We start from the raw sequence: 12,045 nt of genomic DNA, 5'->3' as shown, positions 1-12,045 counted from the left end.
AATAGAAGCCATTTCATATTTTTATTTTTTATCTTATGCATGCTAGTATAAAATAATTTGCCATCAAAAAGAGAAAATATAATTGCACGTACTAATTCAAATTTACCTATAATAATCTTTAGGTAAATTTGAATTGAGTGCAATTATATTTTCTCTTTTGATGGCAAATTATTTTATACTAGCTTGTAATAAAGAAATCTTGCACAAAAATAAAAAGAAATGGTAGGACTATTTGAATTGAGTGAACGATGTTAAATGAGAGTTGAAATATGTGAATGCGAATAAAAATTTTGGTGAAAATTTTTTCAATGATACTATGTTTTAGAAATGATGATTTCAAAAGAAAATTTAGAATTAACTTTAATTTAGTGTTCAAAAAATAAAAAAAATATCAAATTTAGATCTGAACTAATCACACCATTTTTAAAAAATATTAAAAGTTGACTGCTTGAGGATTGTTTTTAAAATTTAGACATTTTCAAATTTTTTATTTATAATTTCATAATTAAAATCTACTAAAATAATTAGTTAGTTATCAACTTTAAAAAATTATAGCATAATAAAAAGAGCAGAAACAGACTAAAAACGAAAAGTGTGCCAAACTGCCAAAGTCACAAAGAACGAGGGAGCAGAAAGAATGGATCACATTGTCAATGCATTTAGCCTCTCAACCCGTGAGAATATGGGCATCTACCCTAGCTAAGATGCGGGCCTGGTTTTCGCAAATTAAATATGTAAGAATGTACCCATCAACTTGGGCCAATTAGGATATGAACACAATTTGTGTATTGTAACCTGAATAAGTGTTAGTATGAGACCGTCTCATTATAAGACTCTTATATAACTATTTATGATTTTATAATTAAAATCTACTATTTGATGATAGTGCCGTTACAAATAATCAAACTCAATCTCACTTTTTGTTTTCACATTTTTTCCTTTTTGTAATGACCCCTATAATTTTCTTTATTTCAATCCATAAATTCATTTTCTATTATAATTTCATCTATTTACTTCTTCAACTTACAAACTATAAATTAATATTTAAATCTCTATTAAAATTTTTTGTACAAATTAAATGAGACGAAGGGTATATAAAAGAGATTTAGGCATATAAAAGTTCCACCTTTATGTTATTCATACATTGTCTAAATTATTTTCAAGCTACATTCTTGTGATCCCATATTGACGTAAATATGTTTTACAATGATAAGAAGAAATTTAGGCATAGCTATATAAGCTTAAAAATGTAATAAAAAACAATTTAAAAGCATTTTTGATAAATAATGATATAAATGTGAAAATTTTATATATTAATTAAAATGTGAAATTTTTTTGTAAGACAAAGTAAAGCTAAGATTTTTAAATTTCATTTTGCATTCAATATGTCAATATTCAGTTAGTAGGGGAAGAATTGTACTGATTATTGTAGTACATATATTTTGCATGTCCCGAAGAATCGATCGAAACTTAAGCAATGTCTCAACCACTAAGAAAAATCGCAGGTGGGTGGGATTTACTAATCAAACCAACCAGACATAAGACAAAATCATATTTTGGTTGTGTGGTTGGGGCTCATGTAAAGGCACATTTTTTTTTTTGTTGAATTAAAATTGTTAGGTATTTAAATAATTATTTCAACGACTTAAAAATTAAGGATATAACTAAAATAATGTAATAAATATCCAAAATCAGATAAAGCAAATAGCATATATTTTTGGAAGCAATGAAACAGTAAATTCAGCGACACATCACGGAAAAAGTTAAAGGTTTCACGGAAAAAGAATTCGAGAGGTCTTATTATTTTGAAAATTGTTCTCAAGATGATTCCAAGCATCAAAAGCACAATCATCGGGACGAACTATGGATTAAAGGAGAGAGGGACTAATAGAGCCATAAATCCATGTGCGAACAATGTCATCAAAACGTTGTCATTCGGAATCTTTGGAAATTAATGCTTTAGAGGAGTCATCGGGAAGAATGTGAGAATCCACAAGGTGAGCTCGACAATGAAGCTTGAATAAGGTGACCCAAGTATGAAAATTGGAATCATCTTTGTCAAGTTGGATAGGCACGCTTGTTTTAATGTTAGTAACCAAAGTGGCGAGATGAATTTTTGTGGGAGAGGCCATGGAGAGAGCAACAAGGAGAGGTGGAGAAAGAGGTGGCGGCACCTTGATGGTGGCTGGGCGGCGGCAAGGAGGAGGATGGGATGTGAGGGATCAAAAAACCTAGGCTAATGTTACCATGAAAGAATGATTTGGTTGCCTTTTTCATTAGGAGTAATGGGTATACAATATTACAAACTATAATTTAGGAAACTAAATATTTTCCTAATATTCTACGCAATCATATTGATTATACAAAATATTCTAGTAATCAAAAGATATTATTCTAACAGCCTAAAGGTTTCCTTTACAATTGCCTGCAAATATGGAAGTCGGGTAATGTTTGATTCTTCTATCGACTTTCCTTTTCCTATTATCTTTTCCAGTTCTTCCTGTGTTTTCTTTAGTTTATTAGAGTTTCTTAGTAATTCTGTCATTGCCCATTCAAGGGTTATTGATATTGTCTCAGTTCCTACTACAAACATATCCTGCAAAAATAAGATATCTATCAAGGTTTGAATAAGATATATATCAAGGTTTGAATCATTATAGTTAAATTTGACCGTTAAGATTAAATGGTGAAAATGATATGAAAATTCAAAGTAATTAAATCGGAAACTTAATGAAATTATGAGCATTTCGTATTTATTATGAAGTTGCACTGTGTATGCTACCAATAGCTAATCAAAAAACAACCTCTCTATTTGTGTCACTACTAACAAAAGCAAAGTTACTTACATTCGTATTTTGATGGTCTACTAAATGGTGCATTTATCGTATATACTTATTTATGTGAAATTGTATTATTTATGTGAAAGTGCATATAATAATATTTAATATAAATAATATCCCATTCAATCAACTTTTTCATCATTGCTAACAAGAGTAAACTTACTGGGGTGAAGATATATTAGGGTCAGTCCAATCTAAACACACAAACAATTGTATTTTAATTTGGGCCCTCGTACTAATTTATAGTGTTGTGTTTGCTATAAAGACTAATTAATAAAATTGTAAAATTTAGTGGTCAAAATATATAAAGCTTTAAGGTCTATGGTCCGAATCTTGGTACAATTTACAAATCATATATATTTATGGAAGTCACTCACATTGATCCCTTGGTTTGAGAGTAAATATTTATTAAGGAGAGAAAAAAGTCAAAATTAATGTAACAATTACAAAGGTAATTAAAGATGCAAATGAAGTTATTGAAATAGTTGTGATAGATGAAGAATCAGAGTAAATTAAGAAAGATGAATAAAAAAAGAGGTGATTTCCCTCATTTGGAGGTAAAGAATTCCCACACTCTCCCCTAAGGTAAATTTATACCCCAAATAAGAAAACAAATTTTATTTTCTTCATTTTAATTACCTTCTAATTAATTTTTCCACCTTTTTAACAATCAAATTCTTTTAATCATCTCTCTAACTAACTTTGTTTTCCTAATTTGACTTTTATTTACCTCTTAAATATTTACCTTCAAACCGAGCAAACCTATAATAGAGAAAAATAGAGGAAAGAAAGGAGAGGAATTTGGAAGAATGAAGAATTCTTGTTTGAATAAGAAAAAGGAAGGGGTGGAATTTGGAAAGAAGGTGTTTGAAGGAAAACGTAGACAAATTTTGTTAAGAATACTATCTTTCCTAAAGTGAAAATACTTTTAGGAAAAGCACACATTTTTCCTACATTTTCTCTTCCTTTCTAAACAAATAAGATGCATTCTCCTTTTTTATCCCTTCCTTTTTTTTCCCTTCTCTTCTGCTTCTCTTTCTTTCTTTCTTTTTCCTCCTAATTTGCTATCTAAACATAGTGTTAATAACATTGGGAGTTATAAATTGATAGTTAATTAAGAGCAAGTGTTGTTGATTACCAGCAAGAAATGAAGAATTTTGGATAGGTCAAATTCCTCAGGTTTCTCTTTCCCTTCAATCTTTGATCAATTATATTACCAAATAAACCAAACATCTTCCTGAAGCGTAAACTTAACTGTTTTTGGATACCTTGTGGATCTATCATCTGCAATACAGGGAAATAATCAGCAAAGTTGGGTTTCCCCAATTCATCCATCAAATCACTTATACTTCCTCTAAATTCACTTCCAAGATCAGAATCATGATCAACCAAATCCATTGAAAAGAAAGTATTTGACAACAAATTCAGGGTAGTTGTAAATGCTACTTCACCAATATCCACCATCCTTCCTACTTTACTTCTATTTTGAACATAATCAATGAGTTCTTCCACCTTTTCCATCCTAAGAGATTGGCTCATGTCAAGTTTAGTACTCCAAAAAATATGAATGTTCGATATTTTGCGTAAAAACCTCCATTGAGGTGATGTTATAGACAACCAGACAAGTGAATTTTCGTGGTGGTTGAGTGCACGAGTACCATTAATGACCATCCTGCTCGAGACAGAAAGATCGTTCTTATGAAGGGCTTTTTTAGCCATGGAAGCTGTGGATATAATCACGGTAGGAACCTGACCGAGCTGGAGGAACATTAGAGGGCCATATTTGTTAGCAAGTTTAGTTTATTACAATAATGATGTATTACAAATATGTGTTACAAGATAAATCTACACTATTTATAATCCTTTGTATATGGCTTTGAACTCTTGTTGAATCACCAAGGAGACGATGAAGATATGGTTGCGACAATCAAAGAAGTCGCTCGGAAACTTGATATGAGTAGAAGGCGTTCATGCACTTTCCTATTGTGATATTTCTTCTACAAAGGTGCTTGGGATGATAAATGAAATTCACAATGAGATACAATCTACACAACAAAATCCTAGCACAAGGAAATTGTAATAGTAAATACAAGTGTTGTGGTGAATTAATAACTTTGATGATATTGAGAGTTAATTACTCTCTCAATATTATCTCATGAAAGGAAGAACAAGAATAGGTGTATTCTTAAGGGAGAAATAAGAAATGATATGGAGATGGGATGGAATGTCCCTTGGCATGCAACCTCTATTTATAGAGCTATGCATGAAACAATACCTCCTTTTGAAACAAAAGTGTTTCACCAAACAAAGCTTTTTCATCAAGCAAAGCTTATGAAACAAAGTAATGAAACAAAGTAATGTTTCACCAAGCAAAGCTTATGAATCAAAGTAATGATTCATCAAATTCTTTGAGGCATTTAATTTGGACTTATAATATGTTTATTTAAGTCCCACCACTATACTAAGTATGTAGTATATACAAATCTAGGTTTATATACTCTAAATGTTCAACAATCCTCCCCCATTTAGAGTATAACAAACCACCTCCTTCCTTTACACATTAAGTATATAATTCTGTTTCATGCATCAACGCTAATGTCCCTACGGATTGAATTAACGCCTAGTATAAAACACTTCACAAGCAATCGAACTAGAATGATGTCCCTACGGATTGAATCAACTAGCCCATCCAACCACTTGAAGGTTAAATACACACAAAACCAATAACACATTGTCATTTACCTTGACACATTATATAGGGCCGTGTCCATATCTATTCATAAGTTTATCATAGTCGGATATGCCAATCTTGACTACTTGAAGCGGCCAAAACTTCAAACTTATATAGGTAGGTTCTCACTACGTAAAACATGTCCCCGTGATAGATAACCACCAAGAGCTCTTCAACCCTTGACCTTGAGAACTTAAGCGACTACCTTGTCATCACGGCCTAAAGCAACTATGGGTCATTCATCCTTGTTGCTTTCAAAGACTTTAAAGGACTTTACCACATTGAATTCAAGACACATTGCTACTTGTGTGCGAATTGGGACTTTCCTTTAAACTTTATTGACATAAACCGATCTCAATTGACGCTTGTTCAATTAGAACCTTACTCATGGCTTTAGTGAAAAAATCAGCCAAATTGAACTTGGTGTTCACATAGTCAAGAGTTATGACCCCATGAATGATAAGATCTTGCACTAGACTGTGTCTAAGAGCAATGTGTCTCAACTTACCATTATACACTTGACTATAAGCTCTTCCCAAAGCTGTTCTGCAATCCGAATGAATTGCCACCAGTAAAATTGGCTTTGGCAACAAAGGTATCTCAAACATGAGATTCCTTAACCACTCCGCTTCATTTGCCGCCGAGGCGAGTGCAATGAATTCCGCAGACATAGTGGAATCTGCTATTACCATTTGTTTCTTGGAAGCCCATGAAATGGCACCTCCCCCATAAATAAACACCCAACCACTAGTTGAAGAATTATCCTTTTCATTAGTGATCTAAATAGCATCAGAATAACCTTCCAAAATAGAAGGTTCACCACTATAAGTTATACCATAATTTATGGTTCCTTTTAAGTATCGTAATACTCTCCTTATCGCCAACCAATGTTGGGGACCCGGGTTACTAGTAAATCTACTCAATTTACCAACCGCAAATGCTATGTCCGGCCTTGTACATGTCATAGCATACATCAAAGATCCAATAATCTTTGCATACTCTAATTGAGAAATTGGTTTTCCGGTATGCTTGGTAAATTTCATACCTTGCTCCATGGGACTTGAGATTGGTGTCGAATATTGCAATTTAAACCTATTAAGCACTTATCAATGTAATGAGATTGACTAAGCATAATACGACCACCATCTCTTTTGATCTTTATGCCTAATATCACATCGGCCTCCCCCATATCCTTCATTTGGAAGGATTTAGACAAAAAATCCTTTGTCTCTTAGATATGTACTATACTGGTACCAAAGATGAGCATGTCATCCACGTATAAACAAATGATAACTCCATTGCCATGGTTATCAAATTTGCTATAAACGCATTTATCCGCTTGATTCAACTTGAATCCAAAGGACAATATAATTTCATCGAACTTTTGATGCCATTGTTTTGGTGCTTGTTTAAGTCCATATAGTGACTTAACAAGTTTACACACCTTATTTTCTTGTCCTTTCAAAACAAACCCTTAGGGTTGTTTCATGAAACTTCCTCATCTAGCTCACCGTATAAGAATGCGGTTTTCACATCCATTTGATGGACCTCTAGATGATAAATTGTAGCCAATGCTACCAACAATCTAATGGTGGTTATTCTTGCAACTGGTGCATATGTATCAAAATGATCAATACCAAGCTTTTGTCTAAAGCCCTGTGCCACTAAACGGGCCTTGAACTTATCAATAGTTTCATCAATTTTCATCTTCTTGCGGAAGATCCACTTGCAACCAATTGGTTTACAAGTCGGTGGAAAATCTACTAATACCCAAGTATTATTCCCCATGATGGATTGCATCTCATCATCTATTGCCTCTTTCCAAAATGCACTATCTTGTGATGCCATAGCATCACTAAAAGTCAATGGGTTTTCTTCCACATTAAATAAATATGGAACACTAAATGATATTTTATCTCTAGTTTCTTCAACCAAATATACATGGAAATCTGGTCCAAAACTTTTGGCTTTCCGTTGTCTCTTACTCCTTATAGGAATAATTTCAATATTTTCTTCTTCATCATCTAGTTGTTGATTTGTATCAACATCTAGAGGGGGTTCTGGTTGATCATTATCAATACTTTCTTCGGTACTAAGTTGTAGATTCTTTTGTCTACTCAATGATGAGAATCTATTCTCATCAAAAATGGCATCCCTAGACTCAATAATCGAGTGTATCGATATGTAGTCATTTTGTTCTATTACATAGAACCTATAAGTTTTGCTATGTTGAGCATAACCTATAAAGATGCATTCCAAACCTCGTTCACCGAGTTTCTTTCTTTTGTTTCCGGGTAATCTGACTATGGCCCTACATCCCCAAACTTTAAGATAACTTAAGTTTGGTTTTCTTTTATACCAAAGTTTATAAGGTGTTTCCTTATTGGTTCTTGTAGGAACCCGGTTAAGAATGTAACAAGCCGTCAACATTGCTTCACCCCAAAATCCTTCACTCAAACCGGAGTAGGATAACATGGTATTCACCATCTCTTGAAGAGTTCGATTCTTCCTTTCTGCCACACCATTGGATTGTGGTGCTTAACCAGCAGTGGTTTCATGAATTATACCCATAGATTGGAAATACGTAGGATCATAATATTCTCCTCCCTTATCGGTTCTCAATCTTTTAAGATTACGTCCAATTTGTAATTCAACTTCATTTTTATATAGGGCTGGCAAAAGCTAACCCGACCTGCTAACCTGATCTGAAACCGACCCGAAATTAGCGGGTTTGGGTTTAGATTTTTGACCCAATTAATTAAATGGGTCAACCCGACCTGATCTGTTTATTAAATGGGTTAGGTTCAGGTTGAATATTTAAACCCGAAAAAAACCTGTTTAACCCATTTATTAAATGGGTCAATCAGGTCAGGTCGACCCATATTTAACCCATTTATTAACCCATTGAAAATTTTAAATAACTTAATAAAGATAATTAGATAAGTGATAAATCATGTTTCTTAATGTCATAGCAATTGACTGTGCAAGAAAAAATGAAACTTGCAGAACAATACCCTCACTAATTCATCAATTGAGAGTTTGATACTTATAACTACTTTTTGTAGATTGAATGTCAAATGCTGTCTGCAAGTTTTGTTAATAATCCGTTATTCTTTGCTTAAATTCATCAAGAATAATATCCAAATCAGCAAACCCCAAAACTGAAATTGTGATTGTTTGATACCAAAAAATATGTCCCACATCGTTAGACAATAGAGTGTACAGCTAGTAATGATAAAAGTCAGTTTTGAGAAAGAATATTGTCCCACATCGTTAGACAACAGAGTGCACATGACAAAGGAGAGTATAAATAAAGGATACAGGACATTGGAAAATTTACTTCCCTGAACCGGGTCTATGAGTGATTATCAAGACTCATGGTCTAGGGTGTTGACCTCCATTGCACTTTGGTAGGGGCAGCAGCCTATGATGGGTTAAATGTGAATATAATATTTGGGTCAAATGGGTCATATAATATTTGGGTCAAATGGGTCATATGATATTTTGGTTTAATGACTTGGAATATATATGGGTTTAATGACTTGAAAATAAAAAAGCAGGTTAAATGGGTCATTGGCAGGTTGATCCGACCTGCTACAGATCAGGTCGGGGTTTCAATTTTTGACCCAATTAATTAAATGGGTCAGGTTCAGGTCAGGGGTCTATTGACCCATTTATATATGACCCGAACCTGAAAATGACCCAACCCGACCTGTTTGACACCCCTATTTTTATATATCTTAAAAGAATCAAGAGCTTCATCTTTTGCATGTAACAAGAACACATAACAATACTTGGAATAATCATCAATAAAAGTAATCACATACTTCTTATTGCCTAATGATGGTGTACTATGAAAATCACATAAATCACTATGTACCAAATCTAAAATATCAGATTTTCTTAAAACACTTTTGAAAGGTGTTTTCTAGTGATTTTATTCAACATGCATGTTTTACAATTATGAGATTGTTGTGGACAAAAAGGAATTAAATCATGCTTAGACATAAAAGAAACTTTATCAAAATTCACATGTCCCAATCTTAAATGCCAAAGATAATGCAAATCATCAAATATTTTACTAGGATCATCAATATTATACACATAGTTTTTATATACAAGAGAAAGCTTAAATAAATTACATTGTAAATAAGCACGTCCTATAAACAAGTTTCCTTTAGAAATTATACATCCATCGGCTTCAAATACTAATTTGTAGCCCATTCAATTCAATACGGAACCCGAGACAAGATTCCTACTAATTTCGGGAGCGTAGTATACATCTCTTAACACCAAGAGATTTCCCGAAGTAAACATAAGTTCTACTTGCCCTTTTCCATGGACATTGATAGAAGAATTGTTCCCCATGTAGAGAGACTCTCCATCAACCACCTTGTGCAAGGTTTTGAACAAATGTTTGTTGCCACATACATGTCTCGTAGCCCCTGAATCGATAAACCAAGACTTAGGATCATCCTGCACAATACTAATGTTAGTATTCATTAAACAAACATCAAAACTAGATTGTTTATTTAATATGAAATGATCACCTTTAGTAGGTGGGTCCCCTCTTGTTGAAGCATGACCCTTTGTCTTCTTTTGTTTGTTCTTAAAAACAAAACAATTTTTCTTTAGATGTCCGGGCTTTCCACATTCCCAACACCCGTTTTCAACGGTTTTGGATTTGCTAGAACTCCCCTTGTAAGTCTTCTTACACTTTTCACCACGAGAGGATTTTCCCTCTACCATGTTAACCGATCCAATATTTGGATTTGGATCCTTTTGCCCCTCTTGGGCACGAATGCTAGACTCAACAACAAGATGTTGTCCAAGATCGGCAAGACTCATGTCTTCCTTCTTATGTTTTAGTGCATTTCTAACATCCCTCCATGACGGAGGCAACTTGTCTATTATGCTACTTACAACAAAAATCTCATCCATTTTAATGTCATGAATTTGCATGTTAGAGTGTAACCTTTGTAAGTCATGAAATTGATCAACAATTGGGCGATTATCAACCATTTTATATGCATTAAAGTAACTTACAAGGAATTTCTTTGAACTTGCATCTTCGGCCATGTATTTTTCTTCAAGTGCTTCCCATAAAAGTTTGGTCGAGTCATGATATTGATAAACATCAAAGAGAGAATCATTCATGCCGTTCAAGATGTGTCCTCGACAAATGAGATGTGTCCTCGACAAATGAAGTCGTCATTATCCCACTTACTTCTTTTCCTTGCTTGCTCCAATGTTTCATTTTCGGACTCCTCCGGTCTAGGAGTGCTAATAACGTAAGCCACGTCGAGGGTTGTCAAAAGAATTTGCATTTTCTTTTGCTAACGTCGGAATTTGACACCAACAAAATTTTCTAACTTGGTGAAATTTGAAGTGAGTTCCTTAACACTTGCCATGATGAAGAAATCATCACAATAGATTATTACAATAATGATGTATTAACAAATATGTGTTATGTGTTACAAGATAAATCTACACTATTTATAATCCTTTGTATATGGCTTTGAACTCTTGTTGAATCACCAAGGAGACGATGAAAATATAGTTGCAACAATCAAAGAAGTCGCTCGGAAACTTGATATGAGTAGAAGGCGTTCATGTACTTTCCTATTGTCATATTTCTCCCACGAAGGTGCTTGGGATGATAAATGAAATTCACAATGAGATACAATCTACACAACAAAATCCTAGCACAAGGAAATTGCAATAGTAAATACAAGTGTTGTAGTGAATTAAGAACTTTGATGATATTAAGAGTTAATTACTCTCTCAATATTATCTCATGAAAGGAAGAACAAGAATGGGAGTATTCTTAAGGGAGAAATAAGAAATGATATGGAGATGGGATGGAATGTCCTTTGGCATGCAACCTTTATTTATAGAGCTATGCATGAAACAATACCTCCTTTTGGAACAAAAGTGTTTCACCAAACAAAGCTTTTTCACCAAGCAAAGCTTATGAAACAAAGTAATGCTTCACCAAGCAAAGCTTATGAATCAAAGTAATGATTCATCAAATTGTTTGAGGCATTTAATTTGGACTTATAATATATTTATTTAAGTCCCACCACTATACTAAGTATGTAGTATATACAAATCTAGGTTTATATACTCTAAATGTTCAACATAGTTAAGGAGATGCGTGGATTTCTCCTAAGACTGAAGAGGTTACCTAAGATTGGTAGAGTGGGAGGACCTGGTGGTAGTCTAATTTGTTGATTTGATGGGATAGTTTTTGTTATTTTTGAAATGAGAATATGGGTTAGTGTCCATGTTAGTACAAGACATAAGAAAATACTTGGATAATCCATGGGATTTTAGGAATGTTTGTTGTATTTCTATGTTTATTGTTGTATGTAGTTTGTGCTATGTTATGTTGTTAGTTATGTTGTACTTGTCTTACTTTTGGTAGTAATATCTTGAGGGATAGTATTTGAAACGAAGAAATAAAAGCAGTTT

At 33.4% G+C, this 12,045-nt stretch overlaps 1 protein-coding gene across 1 annotated transcript; it reads right to left on the bottom strand.

Moving 5' to 3' along the window:
- Window positions 1–2,389: 2,389 nt before the first annotated feature.
- On the bottom strand, window positions 2,390–11,897 carry LOC130823403 (geraniol 8-hydroxylase-like). The gene is made up of 5 exons (XM_057688025.1): window positions 11,719–11,897; window positions 3,979–4,641; window positions 3,795–3,896; window positions 3,586–3,602; window positions 2,390–2,613 (listed from the first exon to the last, which is right to left on the bottom strand). The coding sequence occupies exons 1-5, from the start codon at window positions 11,895–11,897 to the stop codon at window positions 2,390–2,392; spliced, it is 1,185 nt and encodes a 394-aa protein (XP_057544008.1).
- Window positions 11,898–12,045: the final 148 nt, after the last annotated feature.

Source organism: Amaranthus tricolor, chromosome 9 (assembly GCF_026212465.1).
Source record: "Amaranthus tricolor cultivar Red isolate AtriRed21 chromosome 9, ASM2621246v1, whole genome shotgun sequence".
NCBI classification, from domain to species: domain Eukaryota; kingdom Viridiplantae; phylum Streptophyta; class Magnoliopsida; order Caryophyllales; family Amaranthaceae; genus Amaranthus; species Amaranthus tricolor.
This window is presented reverse-complemented; position numbering and strand designations above follow the sequence as displayed.

Coding starts and splice junctions, on each gene's coding strand:
- LOC130823403 (XM_057688025.1), bottom strand. CDS start 11,897: ATGGATTATCCAAGTATTTTCTTATGTCTTGTACTAACATGGACACTA. Junction 4,642..11,718: donor AGAAATCCACGCATCTCCTT/AACTATGTTGAA, acceptor ATTATTGTAATA/AACTAAACTTGCTAACAAAT. Junction 3,897..3,978: donor AAATTCTTCATTTCTTGCTG/GTAATCAACAAC, acceptor ATAGCAAATTAG/GAGGAAAAAGAAAGAAAGAA.